The sequence below is a fragment of the Rhinoraja longicauda genome, chromosome 37 (genome assembly GCF_053455715.1).
Source record: "Rhinoraja longicauda isolate Sanriku21f chromosome 37, sRhiLon1.1, whole genome shotgun sequence".
In the NCBI taxonomy this organism is placed as follows: Eukaryota; Metazoa; Chordata; class Chondrichthyes; order Rajiformes; family Arhynchobatidae; genus Rhinoraja; species Rhinoraja longicauda.
In genome coordinates this window covers 14,467,825-14,490,446 of record NC_135989.1, presented here as the reverse complement: position 1 = coordinate 14,490,446, position 22,622 = coordinate 14,467,825, and the positions used below count along the sequence as shown (strand labels likewise).

General features: G+C 47.5%; 2 protein-coding genes across 4 annotated transcripts in view; one reads left to right on the top strand and one right to left on the bottom strand.

The window, feature by feature from the left end:
• LOC144610512 (DENN domain-containing protein 1B-like) overlaps window positions 1-2,823 on the top strand; it is a 51,100-nt gene extending 48,277 nt beyond the window's left edge. For all 3 annotated transcript variants that reach the window (XM_078429275.1, XM_078429276.1, XM_078429274.1), the window contains one exon: window positions 1,560-2,823. In XM_078429275.1, coding sequence (XP_078285401.1) covers window positions 1,560-2,705 — 1,146 coding nt within the window. In that variant the 3' untranslated portion in view covers window positions 2,706-2,823. The remainder of the gene's footprint in view (window positions 1-1,559) is intronic.
• A 4,798-nt stretch (window positions 2,824-7,621) lies between these two features.
• crb3a (crumbs homolog 3a) lies at window positions 7,622-22,391 on the bottom strand. The gene is made up of 5 exons (XM_078429288.1): window positions 22,269-22,391; window positions 19,812-19,923; window positions 15,817-16,125; window positions 10,173-10,231; window positions 7,622-8,654 (listed from the first exon to the last, which is right to left on the bottom strand). The coding sequence occupies exons 3-5, from the start codon at window positions 15,884-15,886 to the stop codon at window positions 8,460-8,462; spliced, it is 324 nt and encodes a 107-aa protein (XP_078285414.1). The 5' UTR covers window positions 15,887-16,125; window positions 19,812-19,923; window positions 22,269-22,391; the 3' UTR covers window positions 7,622-8,459.
• Window positions 22,392-22,622: the final 231 nt, after the last annotated feature.

Below are 22,622 nucleotides of genomic sequence, written 5' to 3'. Positions count from 1 at the left end.
TAAAAGACTTCCCCCTTATCCTTAAGCTGTGACCCCTGGTTCTGGACTTCCCCAACATCGGGAACAATCTTCCCGCATCTAGCCTCTCCAACCCCTTAAGAATTTTATATGTTTCTATAAGATCCCCCGTCAGTCTTCTAAATTCCAGCGAGTACAAGCCGAGTCTATCCAGTCTTTCTTCATATGAAAGTCCTGCCATCCCAGGGATCAATCTGGTGAACCTTCTCTGTACTCCCTCTAAGGCTAGAATGTCTTTCCTCAGATTAGGAGACCAAAACTGTACACAATACCCAGGTGCGGTCTCACCAATGCCCTGTACAACTGCAGCAGAACCTCCCTGCTCCTATACTCAAATCCTCTTGCTATAAATGCTAACATATCATTCGCTTTCTTCACTGCCTGCTGCACCTGCAAAGAAGGGTCTTAACCCCAAATGTCACCTTCTCTCCAGAGATGCTGCCTGTCCCGTTGAGTTACTCCAGCATTTTGTGTCTTTCTTCAGTTTAAACTATCACCTGCAGTTCCTCCCTACACAGAGACTTATCAATGGGTTGTTCTGCAAAGCAGTGGCCAGCTTCATCGAGTCATTTCCTTGTCTGATGTACCATTGAAGTGCTCCATTTGTGTATTCACATCATGAGTTCAAGCTCCTCTTGAGATGCACGAACACATGGTGTCAGCCTACAGTGTAGGGGTGTCCTGTACAGTTGGAGGTGCCATCTCTTAGATGACACTTTAGATTAAGGCCCTCAGCTCGATTGGATGCAGCACATCCCAAAGTAGATTACCTGAAAAATCATCCTTCTGCCTTCCTCATCTGATAAAGTCCCACAAGAAAGTCTGGTTACAAAATTGAGGTCCATGGGATGAAAGAATCTGTGGCAGCATGGAATGGAAATTTGCCAACGTGTACATAATGGTCTGTAGTCAGGACGTTCGAAAGGGAACTGGGGAGGCACTGGAGAGAAAATAATCTGCATTGGTACAAGGGACTATTGTCCCTATTGGGGGGGGGGGGTGTAGGATGGATGGATGAATGAATGAATGAATGAATAAGTTTATTGGCCAAGGAAGTGCAGATACAAGGAATGTGCCTTGGTGCTCCGCTCACAAATGACAACACAAACATACAGTTAACAATTAAGAATAAAGCATAACCACATCAAAACCACATAGTGGTAGAGATAGTGTTAATGTGCAGGGATCGCTGGTTGGTGCGGACTCGTTGGGCTGAACGGCCTGTATTTCTAAACTATCTAAACTAAGAACACCCACATTGAGGAAATAACGCTTACAAATATGTTGCCTTTAAGTCGAAAATAGACACAAATAGCTGGAGTAACTCAGCGGGAAAGGCAGCATCTATGGAGAGAAGGAATGGGTGATGTGTTGGGTCGAGACCCTTCTTCTGAAGAAGGATCTCGACCTGAAACGCCACCCATTCCTTTTCTCCAGAGATGCTGCCTTTCCCGCTGAGATACTCCAGCATTTTGTGTCTACCTTCAGTTTAAACCAGCATCTGCGGTTCCTTCTTACCCGCGTTGCCTTTGTGTCTGCAGGTCAGGGGTTCTAACCCCAGCGAGGAGAACATCAACAGCAGGAGAGAGTCGGAGCCAGTGAGACCCAAGGTGTGGAGTTTTGATGGATCCACAGAGTGTATGAAGTCCCTGTCGGCCTCCTTGGAAGAAACATCCGACATGTCCTCTGTGTCCACCAGCCAGGCAGACCTTGGAGATTCTGGGAGTGCCTCAAGTCACGAAGAAAATGTAGCATCTTCCAAGATGCAGCCTGTGAATCTCACTACTCCGAGCACCGGCAGTTCAGAGGACCCTGGATCACAGGACGACTCCTTGTCCCCTTCTGCCAAAGGCAATGAGAAGTGTACAGGGATTCACTGGGATAAAGGATCCTCACTCACGGGAACACTGACTGAAAATGGAGCCCCTCAGCCAGACGCGAGCGAGGCAAGAAATGAAATGCTAATAGAGGACAGGGCCTCGCAGGGTTCAGCTACAGAGATCGACGAGCTGAAACCCTCAGCAGAGGAAGTCAAGGACCACCAAGAACAGGAAGACGCAGGTGCAGAACAAAGAGCCAGCCTGACCGAACGGTCACCTCCACCCACAGCTCCGAAAACATCAACCACGCGGCAGAGAGCGAGGTTAACGTCACAGGTGCTTGAAGGCGGGGGAGGTGAAGCCAGCCTCGGTGTGAAGGAGGAGAGCTCCTGCAGCCATGGTGCTGGGTCGGCTGTGGAGGCTTGCAGCGAGGTGGACACCACGTGTGTTCCCACTGTCCCAGCGACCAGCAAGGAGGCAGCGGCCCCAAGTGAGGCATCGGCCCCGAGTGTGGCATCGGCCCCGAGTGTGGCATCGGCCCCAAATGTGGCATTGGCCCCAAGTGTGGCATCGGCCCTGTCCTACTTCCAAGCCTGTGCTGGCGAGAAAGAGGCCGGAATCTCCAGGGGGAAGGTTGGCCCAACGTCCGTCTCCTTTAGACGTGGAAAAACGGAGCGGAAAGAAGAACGAGTTGAATCCGTCTGCAACACCTCCACCCTGCCCCCTGGTGACGGCAGACCAGCAGAGGAAACACTGTCGGTGGATCAGGAAGAACAAATACCAGAAACTGTGTCCGCACCCGAGACTGATCCAGATATTACAGCAGCCAGAAAGGTCTCGGAGCTGAAAAAGAGATTTGAAACCTAGGAGCTGATAAAATTTAGATTTTTTTTTCCCCAGCGCTGATGGCCCAGTGACAGAATATTTAGTGCTGGAGTAACTCAGCGGGACAGGCAGCATCTCTGGAGAGAAGGAATGGGTGGCGTTTCGGGTCGACACCCTTCTTCAGACTGGTCTCGACCTGAAACGTCACCCATTCCAGACTGTTTCAAAGCCTTAACAAGGCACCCACTCTGTGTGCCACATAACACGGGGCCACATGCGTGTGTCCGGGGAACACTCACCACCTTGATATGTCCTGCTAAACATGTTGAGAAAATGAACATAAAGCTGAGGCTTTTTGATTTTCCCTTTATCTTTTCCTCACTCAAACTTTTAGAAGTCAGCCCTGATGCAATTGAAGGGGAGAGAGCTGTGTGGCTGTGGAGAGGGGTGGGGGGGGGGGGGGGGGCAGAAACAGAGGGAGGGAGGAGGGGGAGTTGACCTTCCAGAAGTTAGGCCAGTGTAATTTGGGATTTGCTGAATTTGGCATGAGGCAGACAAGCCCACAGTTGTCATGAAAAGGTGCACCATTGAACAAATATTTTTAACTGCAAGATAGATTAATATTGAGAATACAACAGGAATATAAATTAAAAGATTAAACTTTAGCCACGTTCCGATGTGCAACCAACCTTTCAAGATGGTGGGATGTTAAGAAAACTCTTTACAAAATACTTAAGGGGGGGGAAACATGGCTTTTTAAACTGAGTGTGAAATCAAAGTTCTGCCAACATCTCGTGAGACCCAGCTGGAAGGATGTGTCCAATACAATAGACAATAGGTGCAGGAGTAGGCCATTCGGCCCTTCGAGCCAGCACCGCCATTCAATGTGATTATGGCTGATCATTCTCAATCAGTACCCCATTCCTGCCTTCTCCCCATACCCTCTGACTCCATTATCCTTAAGAGCTCTATCTAGCTCTTTCTTGAATGCATTCAGAGAATTGGCCTCCACTGCCTTCTGAGGAGAAGGCAGTGGAGAGAATTCTACAGATTCACAACTCTCTGACTGAAAAGGTTTTTCCTCATCTCTGTTCTAAATGGCCTACCCCTTATTCTTAAACTGTGGCCCCTTGTTCTGGACTCCCCCAACATTGGGAACATGTTTCCTGCCTCTAACGTGTCCAACCCCTTAATAATCTTATACGTTTCGATAAGATCCCCTCTCATCTTTCTAAATTCCAGTGTATACTGGACTCCACACTCAAGGAATTTAGAGTCAGATAATTAATGGAATACTACCACGGTCAAGAGAGTTCACTTAACTGGAGGGAAGCACGAGAAACTGGAATTGATCCCTCGTTGAGGAAAGTTAACACGTTCAAAATCACAAAGGTCTTTGATAGAACTAGGCCAGAGAATTTTAGCAAAAGAATGCATTCTGAAATGAAACCTCAAAGGGCATTCAGTAAAAGCTTTCCAAAAGTGGAAATATTTATTGGGCAATAGGGAAAGAACGAAATGGGATTCTTCAGATAGTTTCAATCTCTAATTAGCATACTGCCTTCTGTGGAGTACAACAATGCTTGAAATATAATCAGATTTTGCAATACTGACCTCTGGCCTGATGAGGATAATGTGCAGCAAACAAGCTGGCTGCGTTCAGACAGGAAATGTTGCACCAAAGCGGAAATGATGCATTCACAAGTTCAGGAGATCAAACCTCAACCTGTTGGAAACACAACAAGAGAAATCTCCCCCCTCAACTCCATCAAAGGACCCAAACAGTCTTTCCAGGTGAGACAGAGGTTCACCTGCACCTCCTTCAACCTCATCTATTGCATCCGCTGCTCTAGATGTCAACTTATTTATATCGGCGAAACCAAGCGCAGGCTCGGCGATCGCTTCGCTGAACACCTGCGCTCGGTCCGCACTAACAAAACTGATCTCCCGGTGGCCCAGCACTTTAACTCCCCCTCCCATTCCCAGTCTGACCTCTCTGTCATGGGCCTCCTCCAGTGCCATAGTGAGGCCCGCCGGAAATTGGAGGAGCAGCACCTCATATTTCGCCTGGGCAGTTTGCAGCCCGGTGGTATGAACGTCGACTTCTCCAACTTCAGATAGCTCCTCTGTCCCTCCCTTCCCCTCCTCCTTCCCAGATCTCCCTCTATCTTCCTGTCTCCACCTATATCCTTCCTTTGTCCCACCCCCGACATCAGTCTGAAGAAGGGTCTCGACCCGAAACGTCACCCATTCCTTCTCTCCCGAGATGCTGCCTGACCTGCTGAGTTACTCCAGCTTTTTGTGAATAAAGAGAAATCTCCTTTTGCCTTTAAAATAAGCAGTAAGTGAGGGATAATTATTGACCCGTGTGGGAGAAAAACTGCAGATGCTGGTTAAAATCAAAGGTAGACACAAAATGCTGGAGTAACTCAGCAGGTCAGGCAGCATCTCGGGAGAGAAGGAATGGGTGACGTTTCAGGCAACTATTTACGTGCTAGCCACAGCAGCAGATCTACAATCACATATTATAATCGCTCCACACTCTTAAATCTGGATTCCAACAGCAACATTTCTCACTTTAACTATGATCTTATCTCTACACTGTAAATGGATTGATTGTAATCACGTATTGTCTTTCCGCTGACTGGTTGGCACGCAACAAAAGCTTTTCACTGTACCTCGCTCGGTACACGTGACAATAAATTAAGCTGAACTTTGACTGTTACCAATTTATCCAACATCAATAGTACAGAACTCTTCAGTATCCAAAACATCTCTGTAATTCCTCTATCCAAAGACCACCTCAGTCCTCTGATTTCCGCACAATCTATTCTAACACAGTGAATGTACAGGGTCACTGCTGCGCTTCATACAGCCTCAATCTACAGAGCAAGGTTCCACCTTGTGAACTTATAACGTGGAAACTAAATACATTACCACGGTATAAAGGAGTGCAAACTCATTATCACACTTAGTATAAATACAGTGTAGGAAGCAACTGCAGATGCTGGTTTACACCAAAGATAGACACAAAAAGCCAGGGTAGCTCAGCGGGTCAGGCAGCATCCCTGGAGAAAAGGAATAGTTGATGTATCGGGTCGAGACCCTTCTTCACGTGGAGAGTCGGGGGAGAGGGAACAGAGGGATATGAAAAGGTACATCGAACAAATGAATGAAAGCTGGACCATTAATGCCCCTGCTCTCACAGGGTTAAAATCCCTCAATCTTTTCTTTCTACATATCTATTAAAAAAAATAAAAACACAAAATGACAAGGGAGAACTTATCCAGTTCTGATGAAAGGTGCTGGCTCGAAGGGCCAAATGGCCTCCTCCTGCACCTATTTTCTGTCTAACTTCTGATGTCAGAGGTTATGGGGAGAAGGCAGGAGAATGGGGTTAGGAGGGAGAGATAGATCAGCCGTGATTGAATGGCGGAGTAGACTTGATGGGCCGAATGGCCTAATTCTACTCCAATTCCTTATGAAAGATCCTTTACCTGAATTGTTAACATCTTCTCTCCCTCCTGATGGCACCAAACCTGTTGCCTACACCCAGCACTGGCTTTTATGGCAGGTTTCCACCATCTACAAAGCTAGACACAAAAAGCTGGAGTAACTCAGCGGGTCAGGCAGCATCTCTGGAGAGAAGGAATGGGTGACGTTTCGTGTCGAGACCTTCTTCATCTACAATTCTTTTTGTTTCAAATGTATCCAGAATTGATTAGGGGATGGGTTTGTGGATATTTAACCCAGCTTTATGTAGTTTCCCAGCCTCCAGTTCAAGCACCAGTCATAACTATGTTCAGCCACACATAACAAGAGTGGAGCTTTTAAATCCACAGTAATTGTTGGCACAGAATTCTCATCTCCATCACTCTCATGATCTACTAAACTAACTGACATTGGTTGCTCAGATGAAGCAAAATTATTGGGGGTCGGGATAAATGGCCCCTCAATGGTCAGGACTTGAGTTAAAAGTATTACGGGTAATAAAACATTGAATGCTCTGATCAAGTTGCCATGAGTTAAGTTTCTCCTAAGTTCAAGCCCCAGTGAGGAAGTGAATGAACACATGACAAGTTTACAATATCGAATTCTATTGCCCATTTGGAACAATCAATCATGGAGAAAAAAGTCATTAAAAATAGTAAATGATTTTTTTTAGACAAAGTGCATACAAAATGTATTAATAAAACTGTGTGTACAATTTCTGACTTTAAAAATAAGAAACCAAAGTACCAGAGCACGAACGTCTTAATCTCAGTTTGTGGCGTAAATCCGTGCAGAGTTTACTTAACATCAGCAGTCTTTGGCCCCTGATATATACTAATCCAGTGTTCACATTACAGCAATTAACTTCCTAGCATCGAAGAGATTTAAATTTACACATTGCCATTGAAAACAGCTATAATCTAGGAGAAAGAAGGTGCTGGTCTCTTTGTTGATTGTACGCCGGGACTTTAAAAATATAAATAATTATCTAGTGCAAGATTGTTACATCAAAATCAGCAACAGAAAAAATAAGTGGCTCAAAATTTCCCATTGAGGTATTAACACTTTACCCTTTACCACTTAACGTGGAACTCACACACATCTCTGGGTTCTGTGGTGTTCATATTGCTTTTTCACCCACCCATAGATGTGAGGACATCTTCCAGTGATTCATAGCTTTACCTTAGAGGACCCACTTGGCTAAAAAGAGTCCGTTAGTGGCACAACAGGGAATAGGGGAACCCTGCACCAGAATCTGTGCATCCTAAATTATATTCCAATATTGCTGAACTGTTAATTCGCAGTTGCCATAAACCAGAGAATCCAGCAGTTTCCAGTACAGTGGAGACACAATGAACTGCAGATGCTGGTGTACCTTAAATAGATACAAAGTGCTGGAGTAACTCAGCGGGTCAGGCAGCATCTCTGAATGTTTCAGGTTAGAGGACTGTTGCCTGACCCGCTGAGTTACTCCGGCACTTTGTCTTAGTGTCCAGTAGATTCCTTTAGAAAAAAATACAAACTAACATTATTTTAAATTACAAAGTCATTGAGCCAATGAAGGTCCCTGGTGATGCAGAGACCAATTGACCCAATGAAGGTCCCTGGTGAAGCTGAAATCCATGACTTTCCACCAGGCAATGTTCGCTCATTGACACCACTTAAGGGTAGCTAGAGATTGCCCGTAAAGGAGAGACAAGGCCATGGGTAACCCAGGTATTAGTGGGATTACCAATTGTTACCAGTGCCTGCCGTGTGACGACTCAGTTCACCGCACAGCAGCTGTGACCGTGGGAGAAATGCTTTGCTGGTACTGGGCCTCCGGGTATATGAGGTTAGTTTATTGTCTGCTTCTAATTTCAAGGGAGCGTGTATGCAACACAGCCCCAGTCACAGTTCAGCTTAGTTCTCCTTTCTAAAGTTCTCAGAGAAATGCCATGTGCCATTACCCCCCTCCCCCCCATCTGTTCACTCCGGGTGTTATCCCAGAGCAGCCAGCAGTTCAGTTATGGGCAAGGCACAGTTTAGCACTGACCTTCCCCCAGACTAGCTGGGCATCATTCCAGTAGTCCCCAGCCATCGGAAAGATAGCTCGGTCAAGGGGGAAGATCGTCAGATAAGACAGCAGGATATCCTTAACTTCTCGCCCCTCACGATAAGGCCAGAGATCAGAGTCTCTCTCTCTATCTCTCAATCAATGACAATTCCCTACAAAAAACAAGTGACAATGTTGGGCTTTCTTAGCTCCGATGTTTCCAGCATCAGCTCCCTGGGCCGGGCGGTCTCTCCGCGGTGGGCGCCCGGCTAGATGAGCCGCTCCTCGGGAGGCATCTTCAGGCCTTGCTGGGGCAGCGCCTGCGCTCCATTCTGCTCCTGTTGGCTTGGGTTGTACGTGCCCTCCTCCCTGCGCTTGCCCTTCAGCTTCACGATGCCCACTGCGACGATGATGGCGATGACTAGCAGGCCCCCGACCACGCAAGGAACCACGATGGCTGCAATCTGTTAAATCCCCACAGAGGCACAGGTCAGTAACGCAGTTACTCCTCACACACCACCCCCACCTCAGTTACCCCTCCCACACCACCCCCATCTCACAGTCACCCCCCTCCCCTCCCCACTGCCTGCATTTTGATGCCATTCCCTTATCTGAGGAAATCTGAAGAAAGACATTCTAGCCTTAGAGGGAGTACAGAGAAGGTTCACCAGATTGATCCCTGGGATGGCAGGACTTTCATATGAAGAAAGACTGGATAGACTGGGCTTGTACTCGCTGGAATTTAGAAGACTGAGGGAGGATCTTATTGAAACATTAAGGGGTTGGAGAGGCTAGATGCGGGAAGATTGTTCCCGATGTTGGGGAAGTCCAGAACCAGGGGTCACAGCTTAAGGATAAGGGGGAAGTCTTTTAGGACCGAGATGAGAAAACATTTCTTCACACAGAGTGGCGAGTCTGTGGAATTCTCTGCCACAGAAGGTAGTTGAGGCCAGTTCATTGGCTATATTTAAGAGGGAGTTAGATGTGGCCCTTGTGGCTAAAGGGATCAGGGGGTATGGAGAGAAGGCAGGTACAGGTTACTGAGCTGGATGATCAGCCATGATCATATTGAATGGCGGTGCAGTCTCGAAGGGCCGAATGGCCTACTCCTGCACCTATTTTCTTTGTTTCTATCTCCATTCCCCAACAAATGCTGGCACCAATTATTTACACCTTCCCAGTTTCCTCCTCCAGAGTTCCAGCAATCACCCCTCATTGTCATGCTGCATTGACTAAATCCTCAGAGTGCGTCTCGCCAATCTCCCACAGCGCAGAGATGGCACTGGACTTGACTTTAGAGACACAGCGCAGAAACGGGCCTTTCGGCCCACCGTGTCCACGCCGACCAGCAATGTCCCACACACACCAGGGACAATTTACAATTTTACCAAAGCCAATTAACCTACAAACCTGCACATCTTTGGAGTGTAGGAGGAAATCGGAGCACCCGTAGAAAACGCACGCAGGTCACAGGGAGAATGTGCGAACTCTGTACAGACAGCACCCCTAGCCGAGAATCTCCCAACCCCCCCACCAACACACCCCCCCCCCCCCTCCACCCCCTTCAATCAATCACAACACTCTGCTCTGGTAATAAAGCAAACCATTCCCAATGTTATCAATAGAGATTAGTCAGAGGCTAGTGCAGGGTGAGAAGTTATGGCCGTTCTTCATCTGAAGGCACAGTGATCCAAAACGTCATTGGTGAAGACCCAACCTTTGGTGGAGCCATGGCCAACATTACATCCTAGATAGATGCAAAATGCTCGAGTAACTCAGCGGGACAGGTGGACTGATCATTCTGAAGTAGGGTCCCCAACCGAAACATCACCTATTCCTTCTCTCCAGAGATGCTGCCTGTCCCGCTGAGTTACTCCAGCATTTTGTGCCTACCTTCGATTTAATCCAGCATCTGCCGTTCTTTCCTAAAATTAAATCCTGCCGCACAAACACATTGAACACCCAAGAAAAAAAAAACTTACTGGCGTTTTGGAGTGTGTCGTCAATGTGGGAGAGGGAGAGGGATTCGTTGTGTTGTTTTCTGTGAGGAAAGTTAAAAGATTGTTTCAAAATATACATCGAATGGATAACTGATCGACATGAATCGAAAATGATAAACAGTGCGGATGCGCTTGGCAGGTCAGGCGGTAGTTATTGAAAGGGGAACAGAGTCAATGATTCAGGTGGAAGACTTTGGACTTTAGAGATACAGCGTGGAAACAGACACTGTGGCACACCAAGTCCGCACTGGCCAACGATCACCCTGTACACCGTGGTACACCAGTCATTGAAAGCAAGCGTGCAGGTGTAGCAGGCAGTGAAGAAAGCGAATGGTATGTTGGCATTCATAGCGAGGGGATTTGAGTATAGGAGCAGGGAGGTTCTGCTGCCGTTGTACAGGGCCTTGGTGAGACCGCACCTGGAGTATTGCGTACAGTTTTGGTCTCCTAATCTGAGGAAAGACATTCTTTCCATAGAGGGAGTACAGAGAAGGTTCACCAGATTGATTCCTGGAATGGCAGGACTTTCATATGAAGAAAGACTGGATAGACTCGGCTTGTACTCGCTGGAATTTAGAAGATTGAGGGGGGATCTTATAGAAACTTACAAAATTCTTAAGGGGTTGGACAGGCTAGATGCAGGAAGATTGTTCCCGATGTTGGGGAAGTCCAGAACAAGGGGTCACAGTTTAAGGATAAGGGGAAAGCTTTTAGGACCGAGATGAGAACGTTTTTTTTCACACAGAGAGTGGTGAATCTGTGGAATTCTCTGCCACAGAAGGTAGTTGAGGCCAGTTCATTGGGTATATTTAAGAGGGAGTTAGATGTGGCCCTTGTGGCTAAAGGGATCAGGGGGTATGGAGAGAAGGCAGGTACGGGATACTGAGTTGGATGATCAGCCATGATCATATTGAATGGCGGTGCAGGCTCGAAGGGCCGAATGGCCTACTCCTCCACCTATTTTCTATGTTTCTATGTTAATATCCTTCACACCAGGAAGTGTATCCTCTCAATGATGTACACCCACCACCCTTTATGTCCATTCGTATATTTTGCAAGGCCAGGATGAATGGCAAGCAGGTAGACACAAAATGCTGGAGTAACTCAGCGGGTCAGGCAGCATCTCGGGAGAGAAGGAATGGGTGACGTTTCGGGTCTCGACCTGACCCACTGAGTTACTCCAGCATTCTGTGTCTACCTTCGATTTTAACCAGCATCTGCAGTTTTTTTTTCTACACATGAATGGCAAGCACCTGTAGTGATGGGCGGGAGTCACATGCTGACGTTGTCCTGGACTGTAGTCAATGCCTTAGCCCAGCAAACAAAGTCGATCCAGTGAGGAGAGCGACGGGGGAAATCAGCCTTTGCAAGGCCACAGATGACAGGCAAACAAGCTCGCTGGCCTTGTGCTCAGTATGAAGCGTGGCTCAGAGCCAAGCCACATCACTATGGTAACTGGAACACCTTGAAGAACATTCCAGAATCATGCAACCCAGTTTCAAATTCAAATTTATTGTATTCTCCTCATTAAGATCACAGGCAGTAAATAAATGCCTGTATGTACCAACACACTAATCAGACCTGTGTGTTTCATCAACACCTTGAGGGCGGTCACGGTGGCGCAGCGGTAGAGTTGCTGCCTTGCAGCGAATGCAGCGCCGGAGACCTGGGTTCGATCCCGACTACGGGCGCCGTCTGTATGGAGTTTGTACGTGGTTTTCCTCCGAGATCTTCGGTTTCCTCCCACACTCCAAAGACGTGCAGGTTTGTAGGTTAATTGGCTTGGTAAATGTAAAAATTATCCCTAGTGGGTGTAGGATAGTGTTAATGTGCGGGGATCGCTGGGCGGCGCGGACCCGGTGGGCCGAAAGGGCCTGTTTCCACGCTGTCTCTCTAAACTAAACTCTCACAGGGGGGAGAGAGCAATACCTCTCCAGGCAGGGCTACGTTTGGTTTAGTTTGGAGATACAGCGCTGAAGCAGGCTCTTCGGCCCACCGAGTCCACGCCGACCAGCGATCCCTGCACACTAATGGTCTCCCACACACACTATGGACAATTTACAATTTTTACCAAAGCCAATTATCCTACAAACCTGTACGCCTCTCAGTGTTTGTGAGAGAGTCACTTCACGTCTTCCCGCAGTCTTTCAGGGAAATAGGTCAGAAGACAACTAGCCGACCCCATTCCTAACTCTGCGATCAGCCTCAGGGGCCAGTGACACAGCCGAAGAAGTCACGTGTCCCAGTGCTGCAGGCTGCCTTCAGGAACTGAACACCCTTCAGGTCTGAAGAAGGGTCTCGACCCGAAACGTCACCCACTCCTTCTCTCCAGAGATGCTGCCTGCCCCGCTGAGTTACTCCAGCATCTTGTGTGTCTTCAGTGTAAACCAGCATCTGCAGTTCCTTTCTACACACTATGTGTTTCACTGTACCTGCTACACGTGACAATAAAGAACTCGCTGACCATCGACCATTAAGGGAGACAGCGTTCAGAGGTGTTGTCCTTTAGAGGTGTCAGATGTGAGACAGCGTTAGCCTCTGGTGCAGCAAGACCTTTACTGCTTCGTAAGGAGGGAGAGAGAAAACGGGTAATTATAGACCAGTTAGTCTGACATCAGTGGTGGGGAAGATGCTGGAGTCAATTATAAAAGACGAAATTGCTGAGCATTTGGATAGCAGTAACAGGATCATTCCGAGTCAGCATGGATTTATCATATCATCATATCATATATATACAGCCGGAAACAGGCCTTTTCGGCCCACCAAGTCCGTGCCGCCCAGCGATCCCCGCACATTAACACTATCCTACACCCACTACGGACAATTTTTTTTTAAACATTTACCCAGCCAATTAACCTACATACCTGTACGTCTTTGGAGTGTGGGAGGAAACCGAAGATCTCGGAGAAAACCCACGCAGGTCACGGGGAGAACGTACAAACTCCTTACAGTGCAGCACCCGTAGTCAGGATCGAACCTGAGTCTCCGGCGCTGCATTCGCTGTAAAACAGCAACTCTACCGCTGCGCTACCGTGCCGCCCCGTGCGTTACGAAAGGGAAATCATGCTTGACAAATCCACTGGAATTTTTTGAGGATGTAACTAGGAAAATTGACAGGGGAGAGTCAGTGGATGTGGTGTACCTCGACTTTCAGAAAGCCTTCGACAAGGTCCCACATAGGAGATTAGTGGGCAAAATTAGAGCACATGGCAGGCAGTGACCAGTGGGGTACCGCAAGGTTCGGTGCTGGGACCCCAGCTATTTACGATATACATTAATGACTTAGATGAAGGGATTAAAAGTACCATTAGCAAATTTGCAGATGATACTAAGCTGGGGGGTAGTGTGAATTGTGTGGATACATGGCAGATGCAGTTTAATGTAGATAAGTGTGAGGTTATTCACTTTGGAAGTAAGAATAGAAAGGCAGATTATTATCTGAATGGTGTCAAGTTAGGAAGAGGGGATGTTCAACGAGATCTGTGTGTCCTAGTGCATCAGTCACTGAAAGGAAGCATGCAGGTACAGCAGGCAGTGAAGAAAGCCAATGGAATGTTGGCCTTCATAAGAAGAGGAGTTGAGTATAGGAGCAAAGAGGTCCTTCTACAGTTGTACCGGGCCCTGGTGAGACCGCACCTGGAGTACTGTGTGCAGTTTTGGTCTCCAAATTTGAGGAAGGATATTCTTGCTATTGAGGGCGTGCAGCGTAGGTTCACTAGGTTAATTCCCGGAATGGCGGGACTGTCGTATGTTGAAAGGCTGGAGCAATTAGGCTTGTATACACTGGAATTTAGAAGGATGAGGGGGGATCTTATTGAAACATATAAGATAATTAGGGGATTGGACACATTAGAGGCAGGAAACATGTTCCCAATGTTGGGGGAGTCCAGAACAAGGGGCCACAGTTTAAGAATAAGGGGTAGGCCATTTAGAACGGAGATGAGGAAGAACTTTTTCAGTCAGAGAGTGGTGAAGGTGTGGAATTCTCTGCCTCAGAAGGCAGTGGAGGCCAGTTCGTTGGATGCTTTCAAGAGAGCTGGATAGAGCTCTTAAGGATAGCGGAGTGAGGGGGTATGGGGAGAAGGCAGGAACGGGGTACTGATTGAGAGTGATCAGCCATGATCACATTGAATGGCGGTGCTGGCTCGAAGGGCTGAATGGCCTCCTCCTGCACCTATTGTCTATTGTATGGGGATGGATAGTCCCACCGTCTCTGCTGGGGCAGCAACCCAGGCATAGAAACATAGAACATAGGTGCAGGAGTAGGTCATTCGGCCCTTCAAGCCAGCATCGCCATTCAATATGATCATGACCGATCATCCAGAATCAGTACCCCATTCCTGCTTTTTCCCCATATCCATTGATTCCGTTAGTCCTAAGTGCTAAATCTAACTCTCTCTTGAAAACATCCAGCGAATTGGCCTCCACTGCCTTCTGTGGCAGAGAATTAAACACGTCAGACATGTGAACAATGAAGATCAATCATATAAATACAAAGTGTGGGAGAGTGTGTTTAATAGAGGCACACACACACACGTGCATACACACACATGTACACACACACACACATGTGCACACACACACACATGTGCACACACACACATGTGCACACACGCACACACATGTGCACACACACACACATGTGCACTCACATACAGACTAAAATATAAGATCTCGTTTCAGTAATGTCGGTTTAAGTGGTGCTAAACTTAGTCATCTAGATTCTGTTCTTCAGTTTAAAGAAATGTTGCTTTAAACGGCTGAACACAAGCAGGCTCTAGCTGTGTAACTCAGACGGAACCTATTCCAGGTGACGATATCACAACATGGGCCACGTTAAACAGTTTACATGGATTCCATAAAGCTGGTTAACGACCTGGTCTGTTTGTAATTTTAGTGAATCTTATAAAATGTGGCAATATATTTCCTCCCCAGACTTTGCTCCATCCTGTCCCAATGTTGCTGACTCACTAGATCAGTCCCCCACATTAGTCACCCTCGCCTGTACACTTTGTACATCGAGCTTCAACAAACAGCAAAACCCAGTACAGCACCACTGCCCTGCCAAGCTTTTCCACACAATAGACAATAGACAATAGGTGCAGGAGTAGGCCATTCGTAGCAATGTTGACTTTTCCTTGCTTTGTTAATTGTAACTAAAAGATGCTTACATTTCCAAGATGCTGCCTGACCCGTTGAGTTACTCCAGCACTTTGGGTCTTTTTAAAAAAATATATAGAAACCAGCATCTGCAGTTCCTTGCTTCCACTCTTTAAATTTCCATTGCTCCTTTCACTTTTTTTAAGGCTCTTTACAGTCAAGAAACAGTTTTTTTTATTGGCAAGTCACTGTTACAGCAAGGTATTTTTTCACAAAATGCTGGAGTAACTCAGCGGGTCAGGCAGCATCTCAGGAGAAGGAATGGGCGACGTTTCGGGTCGAGACCCCTCTTCAGACGGTTACAGCAAGATCGCAGAAATAGAAAAGCTCTTGGCCAAAGGCCCTGCTTCCGCGCTGTATCTCTAAACCAAACTAAACTCCGCTCTCTATGCCCCCCCCCCCTCCCATCTCCTCACCGCTCCAAGCACCCCCGTTCTCCAGAGGTAAGAAAGCCGCCAACACTGACCTGCAAAGCTTCTGCCAGAGGCTGCTGCTCCCAGCACAGTGAGGAGCAGTAGATGGTGTAGACCTTCCATCACTGATGTGGACCAGTCCAGAGACACTTAGACACTGTCTTAGAAGATGGCGGCAGCTCCAGAGGTTGCGGGAGGGGAGCGGGCAGGTCGGGCACTGGGATCTCGTCTGGTGGAATCTGAGCGGTGAGCGAACCTTGACGAGGAGGAAGGAATGCCACTAATAATCGCTGTTGCTGCTGCCTCAGGATAGCTGATGCAGGTCACAAAACATTCATCATCACAGCTGGGTTTCCTCCTGGCTTCAGAAAAAAACAAAATATGAATCACTTTGCGTGCAATATTCTAGAACACCAAATTATCACACCATCATAATCAGCCTCAGCCCTTCAGGGTAAAGGGCCGATTGAGCGATACTGCATTGATTAATCCCCTTTGGCCTTCGCAAGTAAGTACAGAGGCATGGGGGTTTGAGTGAGGACTGCATTGAAGCCGGTGGTGGTCTCTCTCTCTCTCTCGGTTTGGTGGCTCAACAATCCTCACAGATGCACAAGGATCACAGAGGAGGAGCACAAGGACATAGGACCAGTAGGATGTTCCTCATGTCTTTGGCTGATCTGCCCCAGACCTCATCTTCTCTTCTGTGCATAGGGTCATATCATATCATATATATTCAGCCGGAAACAGGCCTTTTCGGCCCTCCAAGTCCGTGCCGCCCAGTGATCCCCGTACATTAACACTATCCTACACCCACTAGGGACAATTTTTACATTTACCCAGCCAATGAACCTACATACCTGCACGTCTTTGGAGTGTGGGAGGAAACCGAAGATCTCGGAGAAAACCCACGCAGGTCACGGGGAGAACGTACAAACTCCTTACAGTGCAGCACCCGTAGTCAGGATCGAACCTGAGTCTCCGGCGCTGCATTCGCTGTAAAGCAGCAACTCTACCGCTGCGCCACCGTGCCGCACTAGAGTGATACAGTGTGGAAAAAGGGCCCTTTGGCCCAACTTGCCCACACCGGCCAACAATGTCCCAGCTACACTAGTCCCACCAGCCTGCGCTTGGCCCATAACCATCTAAACCCATTCTATCCATTCGCCTGTCTAAATGTCCCTTAAAAGTTGCGATGGTACCATTTCCCCAAAGCCCTTAATTCCTCTATCTTTCAAAAAAACATTGACCCACCTCCTCTTTAAATGCCTCTGGCGATGTAGCCTCCACAACCCCCAGGGTAGAGACTCCCAGAGAAGTATCTGCACACTTCAGTTTTAAATAACTGCCCCTTGTAATTCACGAAGCCAACTGGACATCTATCTACCTTGACCCCTCTGGCCCTTGTACCTGTCAATAATATCACCCCACAACCTCCTAAATTAAAAAGTATACGCATCTAACTTTTGTCAGCTCCATATTTAATCATATTACTTTTCCTAATACCTCATCCTGCACTATAGGAATAGTTCACAAGTTCTTCCAAGCTATTTAAAAGTAGTCGAAATATTGATTTTTTGAGTGCCCTCACCCACAAAGACTGAAACAAAGTACTGGTTTAAATTACGTGCCATTGCCTGGTTTCCCGTTATCCATTCCCTGCTCCCAACATGGGATATATTCAAGAGTTAGATTTAGCTCTTAGGGCTAACGGAATCAAGGGATGTGGGGAGAAAGCAGGAACGGGGTACTGATTCAGAATGATCAGCCATGGTCATCTTGAAAGGCGGTACGGTGCAGGCACGAAGGGCCGAATGGCCTCCTCCTGCACCTATTTTCTATGTTTCTACTCAATCTCCTGATTGCCACACTTATCTTAGCTAACCACTTCCTTATTATATATCCACTGAAATCTTTGCTGTCTCTTTTGATATTGTTCTAATCTGAGGAAAGACACCTAAACTGAGGAAAGACATTCTAGCCTTAGAGGGAGTACAGAGAAGGTTCACCAGATTGATCCCTGGGATGGCAGGACTTTCATATGAAGAAAGACTGGATAGACTAGGCTTGTACTCGCTGGAATTTAGAAGACTGAGGGGAGATCTTATTGAAACATATAAAATTCTTAAGTGGTTGGAGAGGCTAGATGCGTGAAGATTGTTCCCGATGTTGGGGAAGTCCAGAACCAGGGGTCACAGCTTAAGGATAAGGGGGAAGTCTTTTAGGACCGAGATGAGAAAACATTTCTTCACACAGAGAGTGGTGAGTCTGTGGAATTCTCTGCCACAGAAGGTAGTTGAGACCAGTTCATTGGCTATATTTAAGAGGGAGTTAGATGTGGCCCTTGTGGCTAAAGGGATCAGGGGGTATGGAGAGAAGGCAGGTACAGGTTACTGAGCTGGATGATCAGTCATGATCATATTGAATGGCGGTGCAGGCTCGAAGGGCCGAATGGCCTACTCCTGCACCTATTTTCTATGTTTCTATGTTACTTTTCCCTCAGTCTGCTCCTACCTTATTAGCTTGCTGGTGCCTGCAAATCTTCCAGTCCTGCTACGCTAGTTTCCGATGTCCTATTTCTCTTGACCTCATTTTGTTAACCGAGGCTGATTCATCTTTCTTATCAAGTTCCCTTTTCCAAATGCTGAGTCGTGTGAAATGGTTGCTTAAGTGTCTGCCCCTGCTCATCTATTGGCATTTCCTTTAACACAGTTTTCTTCTCAGCAACTCTTTCCCTTTATACCTTCCCAGTGACAAGTCCTGCGGGCTGCACTTTGCCCAGACATAAAATGAGGTAAAATGGGATAATCTATATACTAAAACTTTCATTTGTTATAATAATAATAATATTCATTTATTGTCATTGCAACGAGTACAACGAAATTAAAAAATAGCCAATCCTGACGGTGCGTAAAAACATATATGCAATAAATGCAAAAACAAATAAATACAATTATATTAAGTACAAAAGATTTTTTAACAGTGTTGCCTAGTGCAGAAGGTAGTGTTCAGTTCTCGTATGGCCCTGGGGTAAAAACTGTTCTTAAGTCTGTTTGTTCGGGATTTGATCGACCTGAAACGTCGACCAGAGGGCAGATGAACAAACAGACGGTGGCCGGGGTGGGATGGATCTTTTATTATTTTGCCTGCTCTACTGAGGCAGCGTAGGCTGAACAGGTGCTCCAGGGAGGGCAGTGAGCAGCCGATGTGACTGAACTTCAGCCAAAACGGTACACGATAGTGCGACAATTTTAGGCCCACCTTGCTCACCATCGTCACTTTAGTGATAACGCAAGTAGTTTTATTGAAATCGGTGTTATATTTTTTGTTATTCACATTTTAAAGTTTAAAAGGAGGGAGGAGGGAAGGGGGGGTTGAGGAGAGAGGGGGGGGGGGGAGGGCTGGACAGTGCTGCACCAATGCAGGAGAGCTTTGGGCCCAACGGGTCCACTTTGTCTAGTAAGATATAAAATTCCCTCTCCTCCCTCCCTCTCCTCTACCCTTGGGGGACCAGAGAGAGTGCTCCACAAAGTTCACATTTACTGCCTTCGTTTTTAAAATAATGTTAATTCTTTAACCTCAACGCAGGTTCAAGATTAAGTTGCGCAAGAAGGAACTGCAGACGCTGGTTTACACCGAAGATAGTCATAAACTGCTGGAGTAACTCAGCGGGTCAGGCAGCATCTTTGGAGAGAAGGAATGCTTGCTGCCTGACCCGCTGAGTTACTCCAGCATTTTGTGTCAATCTAACAAGAGGTGTTATTCCTCAGTCAGAGGAAATGTCCTTCATAACACAGGCACCACAACAGGTAAAGCAAGCCACACAGCTCTGGAGAAGGGTCTCGACCCGAAACGTCACCCATTCCTTCTCTCCAGAGATGCTGCCTGTCCCGCTGAGTTACCCCAACATTCTGTGTCGATCTTAGTTTTAATTTAGTTTATTGCCATGTGTACCGAGGTACAGCGAAAAGCTTTTGTTGCGTGCTAACCGGCCTGATCAGAGTCACGCAGCACAACAGGCCCATCACACCCATCCACACTTCCCATTTACCATCTTTCAACGTTCAACACCTGGCCTCTACACTGAGAGAGATTCCACCTCCATCCCATCTCAGGCAGCTGCTCCAGATCACCAAACACCGTCTGAATGAAAAATAATCTTCCTGTGTGTGAAAAAGTTACGCCTTAGTTTAGTGTAGAGATACAGCATGGAAAGAAGCCCTTCAGCCCAGAGTCCGTGCCAACCTGCCATCCCCACACATTAACACTATCCAGCACACTAGGAACAATTTACATTTATACCAAGCCAATGACTCAACAAGTCTGTATGTCTTTGGATCCCATTAAACCCTCCCCCCCCCCGCCCAAACCTATGCCCTCTGGTTCTCAATTCTCCAACTCTGGGCAAGAGACTCTGTACGTTTACCTGATCCATCCTTTGTATAAAATCATGAGAGGAATAGATCGGGTAGATGCACAGAGTCTCGTGCCCAGAGTAGGGGAATCAAGGACCAGATGACAGAGGTTTAAGGTGAAAGGGAAAAGATTTATCATATCATATCATATATATACAGCCGGAAACAGGCCTTTTCGGCCCTCCAAGTCCGTGCCGCCCAGCGATCCCCGTACATTAACACTATCCTACACCCACTAGGGACAATTTTTTACATTTTACCCAGCCAATTAACCTACATACCTGTACGTCTTTGGAAGTCTGAGGGGTAACTTTTTCCACACAGAGGGTGGTGGGTGTATGGATCGAGCTGCCAGAGGAGGCAGTTGTGGCTGGGACTATCCCAACGTTCAAGAAACAGTTAGACAGGTACATGGATAGGACAGGTTTGGAGGGATATGGACCAAGCGCTGGCAGGTGGGACTAGTGTAGTTGGGACGTGTTGGCCGGTGTGGGCAAGTTGGATCGAGGGGCCTGTTTCCACGCTGTATCACTCTATGACTCTAAAACAAGCAGCAATATTGGATGACGACAGTGTTGGGATTGGACTGAGCCACACTAACTACAGCGTCGCTGCCTGTTTGAATCCAGGCCCAGAACTTTGGGCCTTCTCCGGAGAAATGTATCCGGTTGTGACAAACCAACAAAGGAGGTATTTATTCACAAAATGCTGGGGTAACTCAGCAGGTCAGGCAGCATCTCAGGAGAGAAAGAATGGGTGACGTTTCGGGTCGAGACCCTTCTTCAGACTTAACCAACAAAGGAGGTAGCGTACAAAACACTTGTCCGCCCACTGTTGGAATATTGCCAGACAATATGGCACCCTCACCAGGAAAATAATATTGACACCCTTGACAAAGTTCAAAGGCGTGCAGCACGGTTTGTTTACTCAAGACAGTCAAGCGTCTCCGATATGTTAAATCGCCTTGGCTGGGAGTCGCTGGAGTCAAGACGCACCAAAGTCAACTGATGTACTGTCTACAAAGAGACTCATGGCATCATCACCAGTAACATTCAATCCAATACCCAGAAATTTACAAGACAATCCTCAGGTCACTTCATCTATATACTAAACTCTCGTTTGTTTGTTTGTTTGTTCCTGATCTACAGCCAAAACGGTACACGATAGCACGACAATTTTAGGCCCACCTTACTCACCGCCGTCTCTTTGGTGCTAATGGAAGACGTTTCATTGAAATCAGTGTTATATTTTTTAATTTATTCACATTTTAAAGTATAAATCTATCTCCTCGGGAGGGAGGGGAGGGAAGATAAAGGGGGGTTGGAGTGGGGGGGGAGAGGGATTGGGAGGGTGGGGGGGGAGAGGGAGATTGGGAGGGTGGGGGGGAGAGGGAGATTGGGAGGGTGGGGGGGGAGAGGGAGATTGGGAGGGTGGGGGGGAGAGGGAGATTGGGAGGGGGGAGAGGGATTGGGAGGGGGAGAGGGATTGGGAGGGGGAGAGGGGGATTGGGAGTGGGGGGGAGAGGGATTGGGAGTGGGGTGGGAGGGATTGGGAGTGGGGTGGGAGGGATTTGGAGGGTGGGGGGGGAGAGGGATTGGGAGGGTGGGGGGGGGAGAGGGATTGGGAGGGTGGGGGGGAGAGGGATTGGGAGGGTGGGGGGGAGAGGGATTGGGAGGGTGGGGGGAGAGAGGGTGCTGCACCAATGCAGGAGAGGTTTGGGCCCAATGGGTCAACTTGGTCTAGTTCATACTAGAATTAGAGCAAACAAAAATAGCTAGCGACAGTCACTACAACCATGGACTATCCCAGAGTGGAACATCCTTCCCTCCCCCCACACCACCCACCCACCCACCAGATGTGCACCAACCTCGTCACTCTTCAAGTCACAGCTCGGCAGCTTGGACAGGGATCATCTCGCCAAACTTGCCCACATTTTAAAAATCCAAATAACCCTTTTGCAACAGCTACCCAGGCGAGCGAAACCTGCCCGGGATAGCCCAGCTGTTGGCGGTTGTGCAGCAGAAAACAGAAACAGAAAGGTCGGTAAAGGTGGCCGAGCCACTGAAACACACCGCTTGATAAAACATCCTCACCTGTAGACACACAGAGCCAGCCCGACACACTCACTCACTCACTCACACACACACACACAGAGTCGCCCAGAGAAACTGCATCTCTCCACCGACAAGCACTCACACACACAAACTCAACCTTCATGGACAAGGAATGTAGGATTAATAATTAACACCATCACCAGGTCACGGGAATGATTTGTGCACCAAGCAACGCGTTCCTATTTTAGAAGGAAATGAAAGTCGGTGGAGACCAACATATATGTTGCAGGAGGAGGCCATTTGGCCTTCGAGCCAGCATCGCAAAAGTAATATTATATGTGTGTATGGATATATGTGTGTGTGTATGTGTATGTATGGGTGTGTGTGTGTATG